Raw genomic sequence first — 17,978 nt, 5'->3', positions numbered from 1 at the left:
CGCGCGGGGAGGGGGGCGCGCGGGGAGGGGGGCAGGAGGGGGGCAGGAGGGGGGCCGGTGGGGGCCGCCCCGCGCTGACCGCCCCGCGCCGACGCCCCGCGCCCAGGCCTTCCTCCTGGCCTTCTCGTCCGACTTCCTGCCCCGCACCTACTACCAGTGGACCCGCGCCCGCGACCTGCGGGGCTTCGTCAACTTCACGCTGGCGCGCGCCCCGCCCCCCTTCGCCGCCGCGCACAACCGCACCTGCCGGTGAGCCCCGCGCCGGGTGGGTGCCGGGGAGGCAGGAGGGGCGCGCCGCGGTTCCCCGCGGGAAGGGACGGGGCCTGCGCCCAGGACGGACCGTGGATTCTGTCGCCCGTGGCCGCAGAGATGTGCTTCACGCGCGTTTCTGGAGGCCTCCTCTGCGATCTGGTTGGAATGAAGTTTTGCATGTTTCAAGTAAACTCGAAAAAAATCATAGTCTCCTAATTTTGGAGAAAATCTAAACAGTAAAATTAAGCCACAGGGTCGTCAGTGTTTCCATGTAGGGCTGGCTCAGGTTTTGCTTTAGTATTTTGAACTTCTTAGTAGCATATGAGTTAGTTCATTCTTGTGAGCTCTTCCTAACGGATATCTTCCTTTTTATTCCTTCTCTCCTGACTTCTGGTGGATGGGTAAAAGTTTTTTTTTTTTTTCCATTCTTTTGGTTTTTTGGAACTGATGGCATATATTTCTATTGTTTTACGGGTCACTCATGTTTAGCGTCTTTTTTATTTTTTATTTTTTTCCGACACTGGCTCTTGCTCTGTATCCCATGCTGGAATGCGGTGCCACATCGTAGCTCACTGGGCTCAAGCAATCCTCCCACCTCAACCGACTGAGTAGCTGGAACTGCAGGAGTGTGCCAACAGGCCTGGCTTTTTTTTTTTTTTAAGAGATGATGGAGCCTCTCTGTTGTGTTATCCTGGCTTCAAACTCCTGGCCTCAAGCAGTCCCTTGGCCTCCCAAAGCACTGGGATTAGAGGCACAAGCCACCACACCTGGCCAGCGCATTCTTAACTGTATATTATCCTAACAAAGCCCGAATGAATTCGATTTGGCTTCCTCTCTGTGTGTGTGACAAGGATGTTTACATGCCTTACCACCTAGTGAGCACCCACCTCTCCATCTTATTGTTACATAGGGTTTTTGTTAAAAACACACACGAAACATTTGTCATCTGTTCATCAAATTTATTTGTGTATTTTGTTAGCCTCTGTGGTTACAGTAATCTCTTATTCAGTGCTTTCCCTCTGAGTTCATTTCTTTTCATGAAGTATACCCTTTAATAATTCTTTCAGTAAAGACATGGTTGGTGGGCTCTTCATATGCAAAAATGCATGGAGATATAGGTAGAATATCTCCATGATATATGTATGATAATATCTCCATGCATTTTTGTCCTTCAAATAGTGGGTATAAAATTATAGGTTCTTTTTTCTCAGTTCTTGGGCAATATTATTCTTTGGTAACTTGGCTTTTCTGATTGGAAGTATTCATAGCACTTAAAAATGTTTCTGGCTGGGCACGGTACCTCATGCCTATAATCCCAGCATTTTGGGAGGCCAAGGTGGGTGGATCACCTGAGGTCAGGAGTTCGAGACCAGCCTGGCCAACATGATGAAACCTCTGTCTCTACTAAAAATACAAAAACAAACAAACAAAATATAGATATAGATATAGATATCTGGGTGTGGTAGCACATGCTTGTAATCACAGCTACTTAGGAGGCTGACTCACAGGCACTGCTTGAACCTGGGAGGCGGAGGTTGCAGTGAGCTGTGATGGTGCCACTGCACTGCAGCCTGGGCAACAGAGTGACAAAAAAAAAAAAGACTTTTCCTGTAATCCCAGCACTTTAGGAGGCTGAGTTGGGAAGATTGCTTTAGCCTAGGAGTTTGAGATCAGCCTGGGCAACATGGTGAGACCTCATCTCTACAACAGTTTTAAAAATCAGCCAGGCCTGGAGGCAGGCACTTGTAGTTCCAGCTTACTTGGGAGACTGAGGTGGGAGGGTCGCTTGAGCCCGGCCGCAGTGAGCTGCGATCACGCCAGTGCACTCCAGCTTGGGCGACAGAGATTCTGTCTCTTAAAAAATAATTTTTGGTGTGGCACGGTGGCTCATACCTATAATCCAGACTTTCAGAGGCCAAGGCAGGTGGATCATTTGAGGTCAGGAGTTCGAGACTAGCCTGACCAACATGGTGAAACTCCCTATGTTAAAAAAAAAAAAAAAATTACTTGGGCATGGTGGTGCATGCCTATAATCTCAGCTACTCCAGAGGCTGGGGTAAGAGGGTTTTTCTCTTTTTCGAGATGGAGTTTTGCCCTTGTCATCCAGGCTGGAGTACAGTGGCACAATCTCGGCTCACACAACCTCCACCTCCCAGGTTCAAGTGATTGTCCTGCCCCAGCCACCCAAGTAGCTGGGATTACAGGCACATGCTACCATGCCTGGCTACTCTTTTGTATTTTTAGTAGAGATGGAGGTTTTACCATGTTGGCCAGGCTGTTTTGAACTCCTGACCTCAAGTGATCAAGCTGTCTCAGCCTCCCAAAAGTGCTGGGATTACAGGCGTGAGCCACCGCTCCCCACTCAGAGCTGTCGTTTAGTTCTGGAAGCGTCTGCACCTCATTCCTTCTGGCAGTGCTTCTCTGTCCACTGTCGCCTGGAACTCCCCCTGGGCTGTGGCTTGCTCCTCCCGTGTTGGGTGCTTGCTGTGCTACCTGCAGGCTGGCCTCATCGTCACTGTCTCCCAGTCCCCAGTCTCTCTTCTGCTGCGTCCAGCCACTTAAAAGTTTATCCCATTCATCTGAAGGACTTTTTTCCCCAATGGCTATATTTTTAATATTTTTTTCTTTTCCTACAAAGTTGGCCCTGGTAATGCTTCTCATGGAGTGCAACATGTAATTTATATTAGAAAATAGAATGTCACATCTTGACCATGTGACAGAGACACAGGAAGATGCGAAGGTCTGAAATAGCGCGTGAAGCTGAGTGTAGCTTATGATAGGAGGGAGGGCTTGGCTGGGCAGGCACAGTCTCTGAGCAGGTGAACTGCGGATCTTACAGAGGTCAGCGACTGGCGAATTTTCACCGTGTAAGTAGGCTGACATCATTCGTAGAAGCACAGACTTACTGTACTGTCACATCTATTAGAAAATAAGGCATTTGCCACTGGGGGTGGGGGGCAACGTAGCCCAGTGGGGGACAACCCAGCCCATCCACCTTTGGAACCCACCAGTTAAAGGTACTGTCAGAGTATCCTGTTTGGGAATACTTCCCATTTCAGGCACCCTCGATGAAGAGCCAGGCCTGGAACGCAGGATCAGAGGGGGAAACGGTGGGAAAAGGGGAGAAAGGCTGATTCCAGAGGCACCTGCCCAGCCGACACTCTGCCCTGGCTCCAGGCGCTGAGCCCCGCGTCTCCTGCAGGTATCGGGCTTTCCGGGATGACGATGGACATTATTCCCAGACCTACTGGAATCTCCTTGCAATCCGCCTGGCCTTCGTCATTGTGTTTGAGGTAGCCGGGGCACCTGCTGCTTTTCCCGCCTGTGGCATGATACGCCCACCCCCCCCCCCCCCCCCCGCCGTGCTTTGTCTATTTCGAGCACGTGGCGGGAGAGGGATTTTGTGCGACCACTTCCTGCTGTGTCATCTTGGTCCAATGCGAGCTCTCCTCTGCGCCTTCATTTTCCCTGCCTGGCCTCGTCCCCGTGCTGCGGTGTGGACCTGAGTGCCTGGGGATTGTAGGGGTCTCCACAGGAGCTCCAGGGCCATGAAAGCTGGGGTGGCCTCTGCCCCTTCTGGGGTTCCTTTCCCTGCACAACTGCTTTCGAGCTCCGCCCGCAGCTGGGAGCAGGTGCTGCAGCCGAGGCCTGCTCGGCCCCGGGAAGGCCATTCTGGGGGTTTGTCTTCACCAAGGGTGGGGGTGAGTACCCTCCTCTGCTCCCAGCACGTGGTTTTCTCCATCGGCCGGGTCCTGGACCTCCTGGTGCCTGACATCCCCGAGTCTGTGGAGATCAAAGTGAAGCGGGAGTACTACCTGGCTAAGCAGGCGCTGGCAGAGAACGAGGTGAACCACGTGGCCAGCCTCGGCCCTCCCCCCAGCCCTCCCCCATCCTTGTCTGTGGCTGCTGCACCTCAGGACACCAAGTCACATCCCTCTTCCTCTTGCTGCCCTTTCTTGGGGACAGGCTCTTTTTGGAACAAACGGAGCAAAGGATGAGCAGACCCAGGGCTCAGAGGCAAGTCTGGGAGCAGCCAGGCCCCTGCCCCATGCTTTCCCCAAGGTCACAGGGCCCTGCCCCGCCGCCCACTGCACCCTGTGGCCCTGGCCTGCTCCTGACCCTGGTCTGACTTGTCCCTGCCCCCAGCCCTCTCCCCAGCTCAGCCCTCACTGGACACCCTTCAGGGTCCCCAAGGCCAGCCAGCTGCAGCGGTGACGCCTGGAAGGACATTGGGCAGCCTTTAGGGGAGCAGCCCCTGCTGAGCCCCTCCCGAGCGAGCCCTGTGAGCAGCGTCCTTTCCCTCTTCCCTCAGGCAATGGCTGTGTGAACCACTGGCTGCTGGCGGGCCCTCATCTCTGGGCACATTGCATGCGTACCCCCAGTGCCGGCCTCTCTCCTCAGTGCCTGTCCCTCCATCCCCGGCAGGGAGGGACTGTCGGATCGCAGAGCCTTGTTCCCTGCTCCCAAACCTCAGTCCAAGGGGCCCCTGCACCCAAGGGACCTTGTCCCTCGATGGCCAGGAGGTGGCCTCCCCAGACCCCTGGACACACTTCTCTGGTCTTGCCGCCCCTGGCCGCATCACCCTGCTCCTCTTACACCTGCTGACCTTCAAATGGTGCAGAGAGCAGGGCCGTCCTCCCTCACGTCCTCTGGACCCACCCACCTCTTCCCGCCCTGTCCATGCAGGGACATCACCCACATGCCCCAGCTCTCAAACCCTGCACCTCTGTGTCCCAGGCCATAGCATAGTCCATTCACCCCCTCCCTCCATTTCCAGTTAATAGGGTCCCCTGGATTCTTGTTGCTGAGTCAGGCCCCCCTTTCCATCCTCGCCACTGTCAGCAGCCTCTGCGTCTGCAGGTGCCTCCTGCAGCAATTAAACGTGTTCTTTTGATCCTCGGCTGCCTAGTACAAAACAAGCACCCAAATGGGGGAGGTTTTGGGAGGACTGGAAACGTGTATTTCTGTAACATCTGGTGGCTCTTCCCCATATTTCGTGCATATCCTTCAGTTTTCCACCCTGGATCGTCATGTGACGTGCAGTTCTGCCCTGCACTGAGGAGCCCCTGGCCATGCTCCCTGTGTAGCCGGCCACTTACTAAACATCCTGCAATGGATCTGTGCTCATCTGTACTGATTTCTGTAGAGTTCTACAAGTGGAACTTAAGCGTCAAAAAGAGCATGTGGTTTTTTGGCCGGGTGCCGTGGCTGACACCTGAAATCCCAGCGTTTTGGGAGGCCGAGGTGGGAAGATCACGGGGTCAGGAGTAGAGACCAGCCTGGCCATCATGGTGAAACCCCGTCGCTACTAAAATCACAAAAACTGGGCGTGGCGATGGGCATCAGTCCTCCCAGCCACTTGGGAGGCTGAGGCAGGAGAATCGCTTCAACCTGGGAGGCAGAAGTTGTAGTGAGCTGAGATTGTGCCACTATACCGCAGCCTGGGTGACAGAGCGAGCCTCCATGTCAGAAAAAAAAAAAAAAAAGTGGTTCTAATGTGCTTTGATGAGTGCTGCCAAACTCACCCCACAGGAAAGGCCTCTTTCGGAACATCCTCGCCGTGGTGTTTAGCCGTGGTGTTTAATCCGCGGCGACACCTGGCTGAGGGCGAGCTTGCTTGTGGCAATCGTTGAGGATGTGTCACTTGCTCACCTGCCTCTTACCAGCGTTGTGCTCTGCCTCCAAGTCAGGGCTCTTCTGGCAGGGATGAGGGGCTCACAGGGTCCTGGGGCTGGATGCCACCAGCAGGGCACGGCTGACCACCGGGCACCTCAGGAACTTGGCGCACACTGAGCTCAGCCATTCCGTGAGCTTTCACTAGGCCAAGTGCTCGTGACGCATCCACATGACTCCCAGCTGCTTGCTTTTTATTACCGTTGCCGTCTTAAACGTCTTCAGAGTTTTAAGGTGAATGCATTGAAACGTAAGAAAATGGTCAGGTTGTACCCCAACAGGTTTCTAGGCGAATAAACCATCACCAGCAGGGGGTCAAAACCAAGTCCCAATTGCCAGGTCCCGATGCCCACGTGTGCCCCTGCCCTGGGACTCTCTCCCATCAAGAGTCACCACCTCGGCCACTTAAGCAGGGATGGAAGTGGGGACTCCGTTTCTGGCTTCTGCCGTGGGACGGCGCGTGAGCTGCATCTGTGCCGAGCTTCCCTCTCGGCCCCTCCTGGCTGCTGGCATGCTCCATGTGTGGGTCATTTGCAAGTGTGTGCCTTGCCGTGGGTTGCAGATTTAAGGGCCCACGGAATGGCTGGGTCATGGGTTAAGCATGTTCAGCTCTAAGAGCAACGGCCACATCCGTCTTCCCAGGTAGGGCCAGCCCAGGCAGCAGCAGAGGACATCAGTTCCTCGCTCTGCTCAACTCTTCCCGGCATCTCCTGCCTCTTGGGTGACCCGGGTGGTTCCTCCCACCTCCTCCTGCAGCCCTGCCACCCCCGCACCCCCCCGCAGCTCCCCAACACTCATGAGCTGCGGTCCAGGAATGCCACGGAGGCTGGCAGACAGTCCTGATCTCAAAGAAGTGGCAGGTGCCGCTCCACAACAGCTGTCCAGCCTCAGTGGGGAGGGCTGCAGGGCCGCTGCTGACTGGCTGGGGCTGGAGGACAGGGACAGGCAGCCACCCTCTCGCCACGAACAAATCCGAGTCCCCCTTCATGTGGCTCTCGAGGGGCTGAACAGTGTTGAGAGCTGCTGAGAAAGTCACACCAAAGACCAACGACCCACGGATGCCAGTCACCGCCCGAGTGGCAGTGTCGTGATGAAGTGAGTCCAGCACGCTACATCTGGTTTTGGGTTTTATTTTAGAATTTATAAAATTCCAGTGTCATCCATATTCATGAGCATTTACACGTTTGCATATAATCTCCAAATTCCAAAGTTAAGGCCAAGGGATGGATTGTAGCTATGGAACATGATATGGAAGACATTCACCAAGGAGGAAAAGCACACACATTCCTCATCCCAGCCCCGGCCCTGCCCAGGGCTCTCCTGACAGCACAGACGCTTCGGCGACAGTCATTCCATTACCTTTATCACAATCATCCAAAGAAAAAGAGAGGCCCTGAACAGCCGAGGAAAGGGCTTGCATCTGAGACACTGAGCAACACACACACGTGTAAAATTTGGTGAGAATGTAAAATTCACCTTTGGGGGAGGGCAGGGGCCGGATGTTTTAGGACACTGTAGAAAAGACAGGAGGAACCCGCTGGGATGGAGACAGGACAGAAGGTCCAGAACTCACGCAGATGGGGACACGCCTGCCCCCCACACTGGCATCCCCGCGGAGGGGGAGGGGACAGATCGCAAAGAAGGCAGCCAAGTGCCTTGCTTTCTCTTCTTCCTAATCCACAGTCACCCAGCCTACGAAGCAGAGGAAAGATTCCTTCCTATCCAGTCTACCATTCCTGTCAACAGGCCCATGCAGGGCTGCCTCAGCGAGGCAGCTGCAGTCAGACGCGGGCGAAGCCATTCTGGGTCTACTCAGGAAGTCCAGAGCCTGAAGATGACCACGCCTGAGTTCAAGAGCGAGAAACACGGGTGAGGAGTCAAGGCAGAAGCGACTGTCCCCAGGGAAGGGCTGAGACGGGTGGCCGAAGGTCGGCTTTTCTGTAATCAAGCACCTGGGACAGGACAGCTCACAGCAGCCCAGCCCCCTCGGTGGGGGACAGAGAAAGATGGGAGGGCCAGACACCCAGCGACGGGGACGGCGCCCTTGGTCCTCACGACACAGGTGCCTCCCCTGGTGCGCAGGGCTCTCGGCGCCCGCGGTGTGGTCCGCGCTCTGCTCTACCTCGTGCTCCATCATCTCTCTGCTCCGCACCGTGAAAACTGCCCATCACCTGGGACCTTCTCCTAGGAGCTGGCCTGCACATCTGACGGGCTGTGGGTGGGGTGGGAGTGCCGATCCCACTCTGGAGGCCTGCTGGCCACGGACCCACCTGTGCTGAGGGTGCGCGCCAGCCTCCAGCTTCGGTCCACGGCGCCCACCCCCAGCTCCATGGCAAACCCACAACCACCAGAAACATCTAAATCGAGACGAGTGTGTGGGGTGGCAGTAAGTGTACCGGAGACCACTCCACGCCGGCTGAGGTAGGAAGAAGGCAACTGAACACATGGCATCTGGGGCAGGAGCGGGCAGGGGCTGCAGGTGGCGTGAAGAAAAGCCCAGCTGTCACCTAAGGCAAACTGTCCCCACTGAGGATAAGCATAAGGCCCCACCTCCCCCATGCTGTGCGTGTCTGACTGTGCCGGCCACAGGGGCCCCGGAAGGTACACACCAATCCCACCTCGCCTCCAGGCGCCACTCACCAGACCTCAGGCCGAGGGTCTGGCAGTGGAGGCGGGGGCAGGGACCCTTGGCGCTTTCAGACCCCACAGCAGGTGAAATCAGGACTGCCTGAGAACCCAAGTCGCCCCTCCAGCTCCAGGAATCCGCCCTCCCGATGTCCAGAGCCAGGTCCTCCGTGCACCCTCACACCTGTGCTGAGGTGCCGTGGCAGCTGGAGGAGGCAGCTGCACTCCACCACTAGGAGGGTCTGGACCACGGGAGACGGGCAGGAGGGAGGTGGGAAAGGAAGAGGGCAAACGTTTGGCTTTTACGAAGTCAAGGAAGTTTATTTCCTGAGGTCATGACACAGGAAGTCGAATCCTAGCCGCTGCTGCGGTGCTCTCGTGAAGAAGGTCAGAGTGCTGACTGCCATGCCGGGTGGACCAGGAGCTGGAGTCTGTTATCTTAGCATGAGTGCTCATGACCTTGTTTAGTGTTAACAGTGGAGCAGGTCCTGAGCGGGCACTGGGCACGGCCAGGCCTGGAGGAGCGGCGCACACAGAGCCAGGCGCTGGCTTCTCTGTGAGACCTCGGGAAGGGGGGAGAGCGTCAACAATTTATGGAGGGTCCAGCCGCTGGGTCAGATTGAGACAAACCATTGTGTGGTTAGGTTCGGGTCAGCAGGCTGGAGAGGTTTCTGCTTTTTGATCATTATCGTTTGGGGCCCCAAGGGAGGGTCTTGGGAGCCACCTGAGCCCCAAAGCTGGGAAATTCCTCAGAGCTGCTCATGTCAGGAGCCTGTGCAGAGAGAGAACACAGCTTCAGGAGGGGTCGCTCCGCAACTTGCAAGCAGCTTCCGACGCGGTTGACACCCTCGGGACGCCATGCCTGCCCACCCTCCCTGGGACCCAGGAGGGGAGAAGCCCGCGCCTGACCTTCTCACTGCTGCTGGAGGTCCAGGGTGCGTCCCGCACCACAAAGCCTCTGGATGGCGCCTTGGCCTCCTCCTGTTGCGGGGGTTTCATGTACACCTGCAGCGCCTCGCTGTCCACCACGTCGGCCAGCTGCAGGCAGAGGACAGGGAGACAGGGTCAGCCTGCTCAGCACCCCCAGCCTCCCACCCTCCTGCTCACCCCTGCACCTCACCTGCCTCTGGAAACACAAGTGTCACCTTGACCCCTCAGGCTCCTGGCTGGGCCTCAGGCCGGTGGACACCAGGGCACCTCGGGGCTCCAAGACCCCCCCCCCCACCCAGACTCACATATTCCTCCTCCAGGTTGAGGATGTGGTCAATGGCTTCCTCCACGTTCTCTGGGAGCCCTGTCACAGTGACGCAGTTGGGGTCTGGGGCTCCACTCTGTGGAAAGCGAATGTCCACCTGGAAGGCACAATGTCAGATGAGGGGACTCCAAGCAAAGACTTTAGAACAAAGGGTTGGCCGGGCGCGGTGGCTCATGCCTGTAATCCCAGCACTTTGGGAGGCCGAGGCGGGTGGATCACGAAGTCAAGAGATTGAGACCATCCTGGTCAACATGGTGAAACCCCGTCTCTACTAAAAATACAAAAAATTGGCTGGGCATGGTGGCACATGCTTGTAATCCCAGCTACTCAGGAGGCTGAGGCAGGAGAATTGCCTGAACCCAGGAGATGGAGGTTGCGGTGAGCCGAGATCGCGCCATTGCACTCCAGCCTGGGTAACAAGAGTGAAACTCCGTCTCAAAAATAAATAAATAAATAAATAAATAAATAAAGAACAAAGGGTTAAAATTATGTGTCTATTTCTAGTGAAGCATTTTCTGAGTCAGCCTCATCACAGCAAGTCAGGTGCATCTCAGAGGACCCTGTTCACAGCCGACGAGGATGGAGCATGAAACTCCCACCCGCAGAGGAGCAGCTCACCGGGCAACCGCCAAGGGGACGACACCCCCCGAATAGGCCACCGTGGCGGCACTGCCCGACACAGGCCACCCGTGGTGTCCACGAGGACAGTTCCACTGCCAGCCCTGCAGCTGCGGCCTCATCGTCTGAGGGGAAGGCCATGCTGTTCTCTTTCTGGCCAGCCAGGTGCCCAGTGAGAGAGGGGATTCTCACCCAGTGTGCTTCTGGCCGGCTCACCTTGAATTCATCCATAATTTTGCGAATGGCTTTGCCGCGGGCCCCGATGATGCGGGCGTGAACACGGTGGTCCAGCGCGACATCCTCAGAAACCATCTGCTCAAGTTCACCCACAATTCTCAATATAGCGTCCCTGGCAGCTTCTGTGTTCTTTTCGTACCCTGTGATGGTAATTTGGTCCTGAGGCTAGAAAAGGAAAATGCAGTCAGAAAAGGGGGTGCCTTCCTGGGATTCCCAGCAGGCTGCTCCGTGGGGAGACAGGGCAGGCCAGGGGCACAGAGGGCCGAATGCACAGAGGGCCTCACCGCTGAGGAGAAAGAAGCTGGAAAGCAGCGTAACGGCTGATTTACAAGAGGTTGACAATGTCCACTCAGCTCCCATCTCTTCCCAACTCCACCCAAAAAGACAGTGGTTTACAGGATGAAAAAGGACGTTTGTCCTCAAAGACGAAGGAGAGACACTGACAGGCAAGAACTCTGGACTCAAGGACAGCAGGGCAAAGACAAAACCCCCAGCCACTCAGCCCACGAGCGCCACAGTCTGGAGGTGTCTCTGTGCTGGAGGCCACCTGGCTGGTGCTCCACACGGAGCGCCTCCCTCACTCAGCGCTCCCACCTGCTCAGGCCTCCCCGGGGCCATACAAATGGACAGCAGGCCAGCAGAGCAAGCGGACAGTTCAGGGCACAGAGAAGAAAACCTAAGAAAACACCTGTAACCTACAGCTGGTGAAAACCGCATATCCACAACGCAAGAACATACCACCACACAGCAGTCTAGGGGACAGGAACAAACGCCTGGGAAAGACCCACCTAGAAACGACAGGGCCACAGCCCAAGCAGCTTCTGTCCAGAATGAAGCAAAATGCTAGGGCAGGAGGCAGCCGCCCCACCCACACGTGGCGCAGCAGAGCTGACAGCCTTGGGCACCACCCACTGCCTCCAGGCCCAGAACCTCACGAGCAAAGGCACAGCTCACAGGAAAAAGCTGCGTGTGAAGAAACGGCTGCTCTACCCCACTTGGCTCATGGTGTATGAGATGCAATAGTCTTAACTGCTAAATGATGACTTCTAAAATTAATAATTATGTGGAAAGGGAAATAAAAGGTAGTAAGGGGGGGGTGTAAAAAAGCTAAACACTTGGACTGGGCGCAGTGGCTCATACCTGTAATCCCAGCACTTTGGGAGGCTAAGGTGGGCAGATCACGTGAGGTCAGGAGTTCAAGACCAGCCTGACCAACATGGTGAAACCTCATCTCTACTAAAAATATAAAAATTAGCTGGGTGTGGTGGTGCGTGCCTGTAGTCCCAGCTACTCGGGAGGTTGAGGCATGAGAATTGCTTCAACCCAGGAGGTGGAGGTTACAGTGAGCTGAGATTGTGTCACTGTCCTCCAGTTTGGGCAACAGAGCAAGAGTCTCTTTAAAAACATAAAAAATAAAAAAGAGCGAAACACTCAAGATCAAGATTAAAAATTAATGTACTTGGGGAGGGAAGAGGATGCGGGAGTGGGAGGAGAAGGCGGGCTGCAGGCGGGCCCTCCTGGGCTGGGCGGTGTGTGTGATGCAAAGATCCACAAGGAAACAGAGGCTGCTGGGGAGACAGAGGGGAGGGTGAGGCAGGCGGGAAACCCATGCAACACGCCCACAGTGGCACCGGCGGCGTTGCGGCCTTGCTGCCGGAGGGTCTGCCGAATGCTCCCGGTAGCCAGCACAGCTGTGACCACCAAGGTTTACGTCTCCCACCATGTGCAAAGCTGTGCCGGGCACACCTAGGAAGCAGACACCCCAGCAGGACGGCCAGGGCTCGGCAGAGTAAGCCTGAGGACGGCAGGGAAGGCCCTGTGTGTGCAGAGGGCGCCAGCAGGCATGGGCGCGCTGGGTGGGGCTAACCCACATGCTACATGGCAGGGCCCAGAGAGGGGAAGGGTTGCCTTTCGTTTTGTTCTGAGCGAAGCAAGAGGCCGTGAGGGCGACACCAATTTGGAGGAAGTAACAAGAGTTTACCAGGAAGGACTGGGCAAGCTCAACAGTGCAGCCACGGCTGCAGGAAACTCGGATGGTGGCTGTGTCATGCCCGCCTGACTCCCAGCGCCCTTGGGAGCCTCAGAGCAGCTCAGGGGATAGGTGAAAGAGCTACACCAGAGGTGCCAATGATCACGAACCCAGCTGGAGCTCCTGCTCATTTCTCAGGAGGGGACACAGGAGAAAATGCCCCACGCCCCAGACACCTCACCCATCTGGCAAATGCCAGGACATAGCCCAAACCCCAAGCCAGAATCAGATCCTCAGAGACTGCCACTCACAACTTGGCCCTCGAAAACCTCAACTAGGCATATCTGGTTACTGCTTCCGACTCATGGCAAAGCTCCCCAAGGGCCCCTGCCCCCGGCGTGCTCCAAGCAAAGCTCCCCAAGGGCCTCTGCCCCCGGCGCGCTCCAAGCAAAGCTCCTCAAGGGCCTCTGCCCCCGGCGCGCTCCAAGCAAAGCTCCCCAAGGGCCTCTGCCCCCGGCGCACTCCAACCAAAGCTCCCCAAGGGCCTCTGCCCCCGGCGCGCTCCAACCAAAGCGCTCACCTGGCTCCCATCGTCTTTATCAGGGAACTGGATGTTCACGTCATGCTCCAGCCGGATTTGGGTAATCACTGCCCCCTTTCTCCCGATAATCTTGGGATGGTATTTGGGGTCTACAGTGACACTCAGCTTAAAACTCCTTAAAGCCTACAAAGAAAGGAGCGAAAATGAGGCAAAGAGCTGACCCATCCTGTGACCCCACCCCCCTTCCATGCTGGTCCTAGGACACGGGGGTGCTGCAGTGTTCTGTGACCTGTGGTCCCAGCAGTCTAGCATCTCTCGGTTCCCTGCCACCTTTCACTATCTGCTACTCCACAAGGAGGCCTATAAATCCTTCAGAAGAGGGCTTGGGGCCACTAGGGAAGATGGTGCTCAGGAACTGACAGAGCTGGGCAGAGTCATGAGCTTGGGGCCCTCCTCTCCTCATTTGTCAAACAGGGATCTGATGGGCAGGCATAGAAATGCTCTGGGTCTTTTTAGGGCTGGGACAGATGCAGACCAAGAAGAGGGGGCAGCCACGGCCCCTGAACACCCACAGGTCACACCAGAGGCTAGGTATGACCCAGCTGCAGGACAGAACCTGGAGTCCACGCAGGGGTGCACCGCGAGGTTCACGAGCTGCACCCCATTTACTAGACTCCACGTGCTGACTGCAGGAGCAGAAGGCCAACCCCCTCAGCAAACTGCTACCCCAGCACAAATCTGCTCCACGTTTCCAGAACCCCTGCTCCACGTGCGGCACTCCGCTCATGCGGTCCTTCACAGGTCAGCCCTGCCAGGCTGGGGCGTTCATCCCTGCTTACCAGGAAGTCACCTGCCCTTTGACCACCCTGTGGTAGAGGTCAGTGGGGGTCCCCTGATGTGCTCCCTGGCAGCATGGCACACGCTTGGGGGCCTCTCACGACCCTTACCTTTCCTGCAGGTCTCAGGTACCATTCTGATTTGGTTTTGAGAGAAATTGCAAATTTACAAAGATGTCCAACTTTGTCACTTTTATATCAAAAAGAGAAAGGTGCCATGCTCTTAGCTGGCTCCACAGCAAGACCTCGGGATGCTGACCGGATCGCACTGCCTGGGTCTCATCTCCAGCTGCCCAGATGTAATTGGGATGCTGGGATCTTGAAGAACTCCCCTAGATTCTGATGTGTGCCCAAAGCTGAGAACCCAGGGCTCTGGTCAGCAGCACGGCCACTTCCTGCTCACCCGGTCCTCCTGCTCAGCCTGCAGTTCCTTCACACGCTCCAGCAGTCCAGCCTTGGCCCGATCCAAATTTGCGGCGAGGCCTGTGATGGCGATGATGTCGGACTGCAGCTCAGGTGCTGGGACATGTATGTTCACCTGCGTGAAGAGGGGGCTGACTCGATGTTCAGGGGCCCAGAGAACAGGAAGGAGTCCACTGGCCCTGGGACCCAGAGGGAGTGAGAGAAGCCCACTGCCACGAAGAGAAAGCGGCGCTCAATCAGAGCAGGGGAGGCAGAGTCACAGGAAGCTGAGAAGGGACACCGGCCCTCAGGAGAAGACGCGACAGGCCGCTGCTGTGATGTGGCCTCCCGGGAAAGGGGCCTACCTCAAACTCATCCATCATCTTGCGGATCCCACTTCCTTTCTGCCCAATGATGTAACGGTGAAGGTCAAAGGGCACCTCCACTTCGATGGTGACAGGAACCAGTGCCTGCAGGGAGAATGGTCCTGGTCAGGCCGTGGGCCCTGAGAGCAGAGAGACCTTGTAAGCTCAGCAGCAGGGCTCCATGAAACACAAGGCAAACACCCTGAGACGACAGCACCGTGTCCCAAGTGACAATACCACCAGGACCTTTAACTCCACAGAAAAGAACGGAGAAAGACGGGCATTAGGCTAATGGTGGCAGACAAAAATTCCAGACCATTCACCCCAAGCCTGTCCTCCTGAGTTACAGCAGGCCCCTTAAGGCCAACCTAGGAGGAGAGGCCCTGACCCCCGGCACATCCCTGAGGTCGTGATGGTTTTGGCCAAAGCCCCTGAGGTGTCACCGGGACTCTGCTGGACTGTTGCTCCCCTTCGCTGCCCTGTCTCTCCCCGAACGCTTCACCTCCAGAACGTGCTTCTTCTCACCACAGCAGTGACCATCCCTTGCCACAGGATAGGTTTGTGTTTATTGCCTGTCTCTCTCCACTGCACCGTGAAGCCGATTTTGTGTGCTGTGGCATCGAAGCACTGAGAGCGGCACCCAACACGCAGGTGGCAGGCCCCACTCACTGCGCCCCTCACACGCGGCGGGGGTCCCATTCATCCCACTGCAACTGAGAGCTTTCCACGGCCCCACACCCACCGTGGACTGGAGAGGCTGATCCCATGCAGCCGTCCTGGGAAGGTGCTGCAGAACCCGGAGCTGCGGTGAAGGGAAGGGGCCTCCCAAAACTCTGTGTCCAGCCGAGGAGCACAGCCAGCCCGTGCACACACGTTAGGAGCAAGATGACAGGCTCCACTGTCGCTGCCACCTGGGCATCCGTCCAGCCCATCCAGACCACGCCTCCCCCGTGCCCGCTGGCTGGCGCTTGGTGGGGGGCACATGGACACATACCTCCAGGGCTTCCTTGGCAGCCTCGCACTTTTCTTTCCGGCCGGAGATGATGATGATGTCACACCTCCTTGGAGAACCAGGGTCAGCGTCTTTGGCCTCTCTCCCCTCCCCAGCTTCATCCCCGTTCTCCTGGACAACTGGCTCTACACTGTGAACTAGAGAAAGGGGAAAAGGGACAGCTGACAGCTGCTGGAGGAGACCCCATGCCTTGTTCAGAACACACATCCATGAGGCACCTGCTGGGTGCTGGGTGGTAAAAGGGAGGAAATACCCCTGTCCTTCAGGTCTTGGTCTGGGTAGGAAGGGCAGATAGGACATTCCTACAGCAGCCACAGAGAGGGCTCCCAGGCCTAGCGGGGCCCTGAAGGCTTTGCAGGAGACCAGGAGCTCTGTGCCTCCCTTCTTCACCTTGAAAATGAAGCTAACAGCAACTACAGCAGAGGCTTCAGTGAGATCAGATGAGCTGCACACATGGGGCTTGACCGAGAGGCAGGGTTCTCCAGGGAAGGTGGCCAGCACGCAGCTCCACCCGGGAGAGGCAGTGGCGAGGGGGCGAGAGGTCTACAGGGGATGGAAAGAGCCAGGCCAGGCTATGTGCCAGCTCCTTATACCAGAAAGTGAGAGCCCAGGACTGAAGGGGCACGTGAACAGGACACAGAAGGCAGCTGGAGGGGCTCCCACAGGCCACGCTGGGACACCAGGTGCGTGCCGAAACAGACACCACGGCAATGCTTATCACTAAGACACAACCCAGGAGGCGTGATGGAAATAAATGAGCAGGAGACCAGACACATGCCTGCCTAAAAGCAAGGGTGACCCCAGGGTGGGGAAGGAGGCGATTCTGAAGGAGAAGAACTGGCAAATTTGATTACTGATTACATGTTAAATACTACCATTACATAACGTTAGATTGGATTCTGATAAATGTGCCAGAATTATGTAAGAGAATGTCCTTGTTTTTAGAAAATACCCACCATGAATAAAGGGGTATGTCTAAAAATTACATTCAGAAAAAAAAAAATAGGCGTGTAAAGGGGAGAAGTTGAGACCACAGGTGTCTTTACACTATTCTGCGAAATTATATCAAAGTTTAAAACAGCCACTGAAGCGTAAAACACAGATGGAGTGCAGTATGATTTTATTAGCTTCCTACTCAAAACAGCCTGTATTCCCAGGAAAACAAAGGGGCTTGAATGGCTGTGTGTGACATTCCTGGATGCCCAGAGGGATGACACTGTGTGAACACCTGCTGTGCAAACAGCTCAACCAAGACAGACACACAGAGAGGAGAGCGCATGCACCTTCTGTTTCACAAACGCAGAGCAAGTGAGGGAGGGGCCGCCCACCGCACCCCACGTCCCCCCACCACCCGGTGACTGAGCAGAGCTGGGGGCAAGCAGGGTACCAGGAGCAAAATGCCCTCCTATAAAAGCTGCCAGCCACATGGATGGTGCCCTCCGGCCAGCCAGAGGCTGCAGCTGCCTGCCTCACAGGGGACACCCCACAGAGTGACGGGAGGTGTGGAGAAGGAAGCTCTCTGGTGGGGCTCATGTGATCCAAACGTGTCATGAGAAATACTGGGGCTGAACTTGGGGCACCCCGAGGATGAGGCGGCACGATCCTTGTCACCTCGGAACTTGCCGACACATGAAGGGCACCTCGTCACTCTGTCAATAACTGACATGATCCATCTTTTAAAGGCCAGAGAATGACCCTGAACCTCTGGACGCCCCCAGAATACACAGATGGTTTTCCAGCAGAGAAAGGAAAGAGCCTCACCAGTAAGTGCAATAGCTCCACCTTCCACGTGAGAAGCACCACTGTCGACAAGCAGAAGATGACTAAAGGGGACCCACCTGGGTTCTCCTCTCTGTCTGGGAATTTAATCTGAACATTGAAATCCCGAGTAATCTGCTGGATTCTGGAACCTTTGGGGCCCATGACAGATCGATGGAATTTCTGGGGTATAGCACATTCTAATGTCACCTGAGCTTCCTGGAGGGAGGTACACAAAGAAAAAAGGAAAGAGCAAAGATTAAATTCCTTAGGGCCGGTTCACAGCACTCTCAGCAACTTCCTTCCTGCCCTCCACAGCCACTTGGCACAGACACTTCTGGTTCTGAGGTGAGTCCGGGGCTTCAGGTGCAGGGAGGAGGGAAGGTGGTAGGGCACATCCAAGAGGGTGGGCGGCCTCTTTTTTTTTTTTTTTTT

The 17,978-nt window shown here is 56.0% G+C and overlaps 2 protein-coding genes across 9 annotated transcripts in view; one reads left to right on the top strand and one right to left on the bottom strand.

The window, feature by feature from the left end:
• The window catches only part of ANO7 (anoctamin 7), a 34,141-nt gene extending 29,064 nt beyond the window's left edge, over positions 1-5,077 (top strand). Inside the window, exons 21-24 of the mRNA XM_032269549.1 lie at positions 107-249; positions 3,455-3,545; positions 3,978-4,097; positions 4,219-5,077. Coding sequence (XP_032125440.1) covers positions 107-249; positions 3,455-3,545; positions 3,978-4,097; positions 4,219-4,467 — 603 coding nt within the window. The 3' untranslated portion in view covers positions 4,468-5,077. The remainder of the gene's footprint in view (positions 1-106; positions 250-3,454; positions 3,546-3,977; positions 4,098-4,218) is intronic.
• A 3,780-nt stretch (positions 5,078-8,857) lies between these two features.
• Positions 8,858-17,978, bottom strand: part of HDLBP (high density lipoprotein binding protein) — an 86,089-nt gene continuing 76,968 nt past the window's right edge. For all 8 annotated transcript variants that reach the window (XM_032269509.1, XM_032269507.1, XM_032269512.1 and 5 more), the window contains 9 exons: positions 17,624-17,762; positions 15,768-15,922; positions 14,774-14,878; positions 14,410-14,544; positions 13,210-13,353; positions 10,640-10,825; positions 9,786-9,902; positions 9,460-9,588; positions 8,858-9,322 (listed from right to left, as the gene is read on the bottom strand). In XM_032269509.1, the coding sequence (XP_032125400.1) occupies positions 9,236-9,322; positions 9,460-9,588; positions 9,786-9,902; positions 10,640-10,825; positions 13,210-13,353; positions 14,410-14,544; positions 14,774-14,878; positions 15,768-15,922; positions 17,624-17,762 (1,197 nt within the window). In that variant the 3' untranslated portion in view covers positions 8,858-9,235. The remainder of the gene's footprint in view (positions 9,323-9,459; positions 9,589-9,785; positions 9,903-10,639; positions 10,826-13,209; positions 13,354-14,409; positions 14,545-14,773; positions 14,879-15,767; positions 15,923-17,623; positions 17,763-17,978) is intronic.

This window comes from Sapajus apella, unplaced genomic scaffold, assembly GCF_009761245.1.
Source record: "Sapajus apella isolate SASKATOON/1434 unplaced genomic scaffold, GSC_monkey_1.0 scaffold194, whole genome shotgun sequence".
NCBI classification, from domain to species: domain Eukaryota; kingdom Metazoa; phylum Chordata; class Mammalia; order Primates; family Cebidae; genus Sapajus; species Sapajus apella.
The sequence above is the reverse complement of the archived record's forward strand: the minus strand, read 5'-3'. Positions and strand labels throughout refer to the sequence as shown.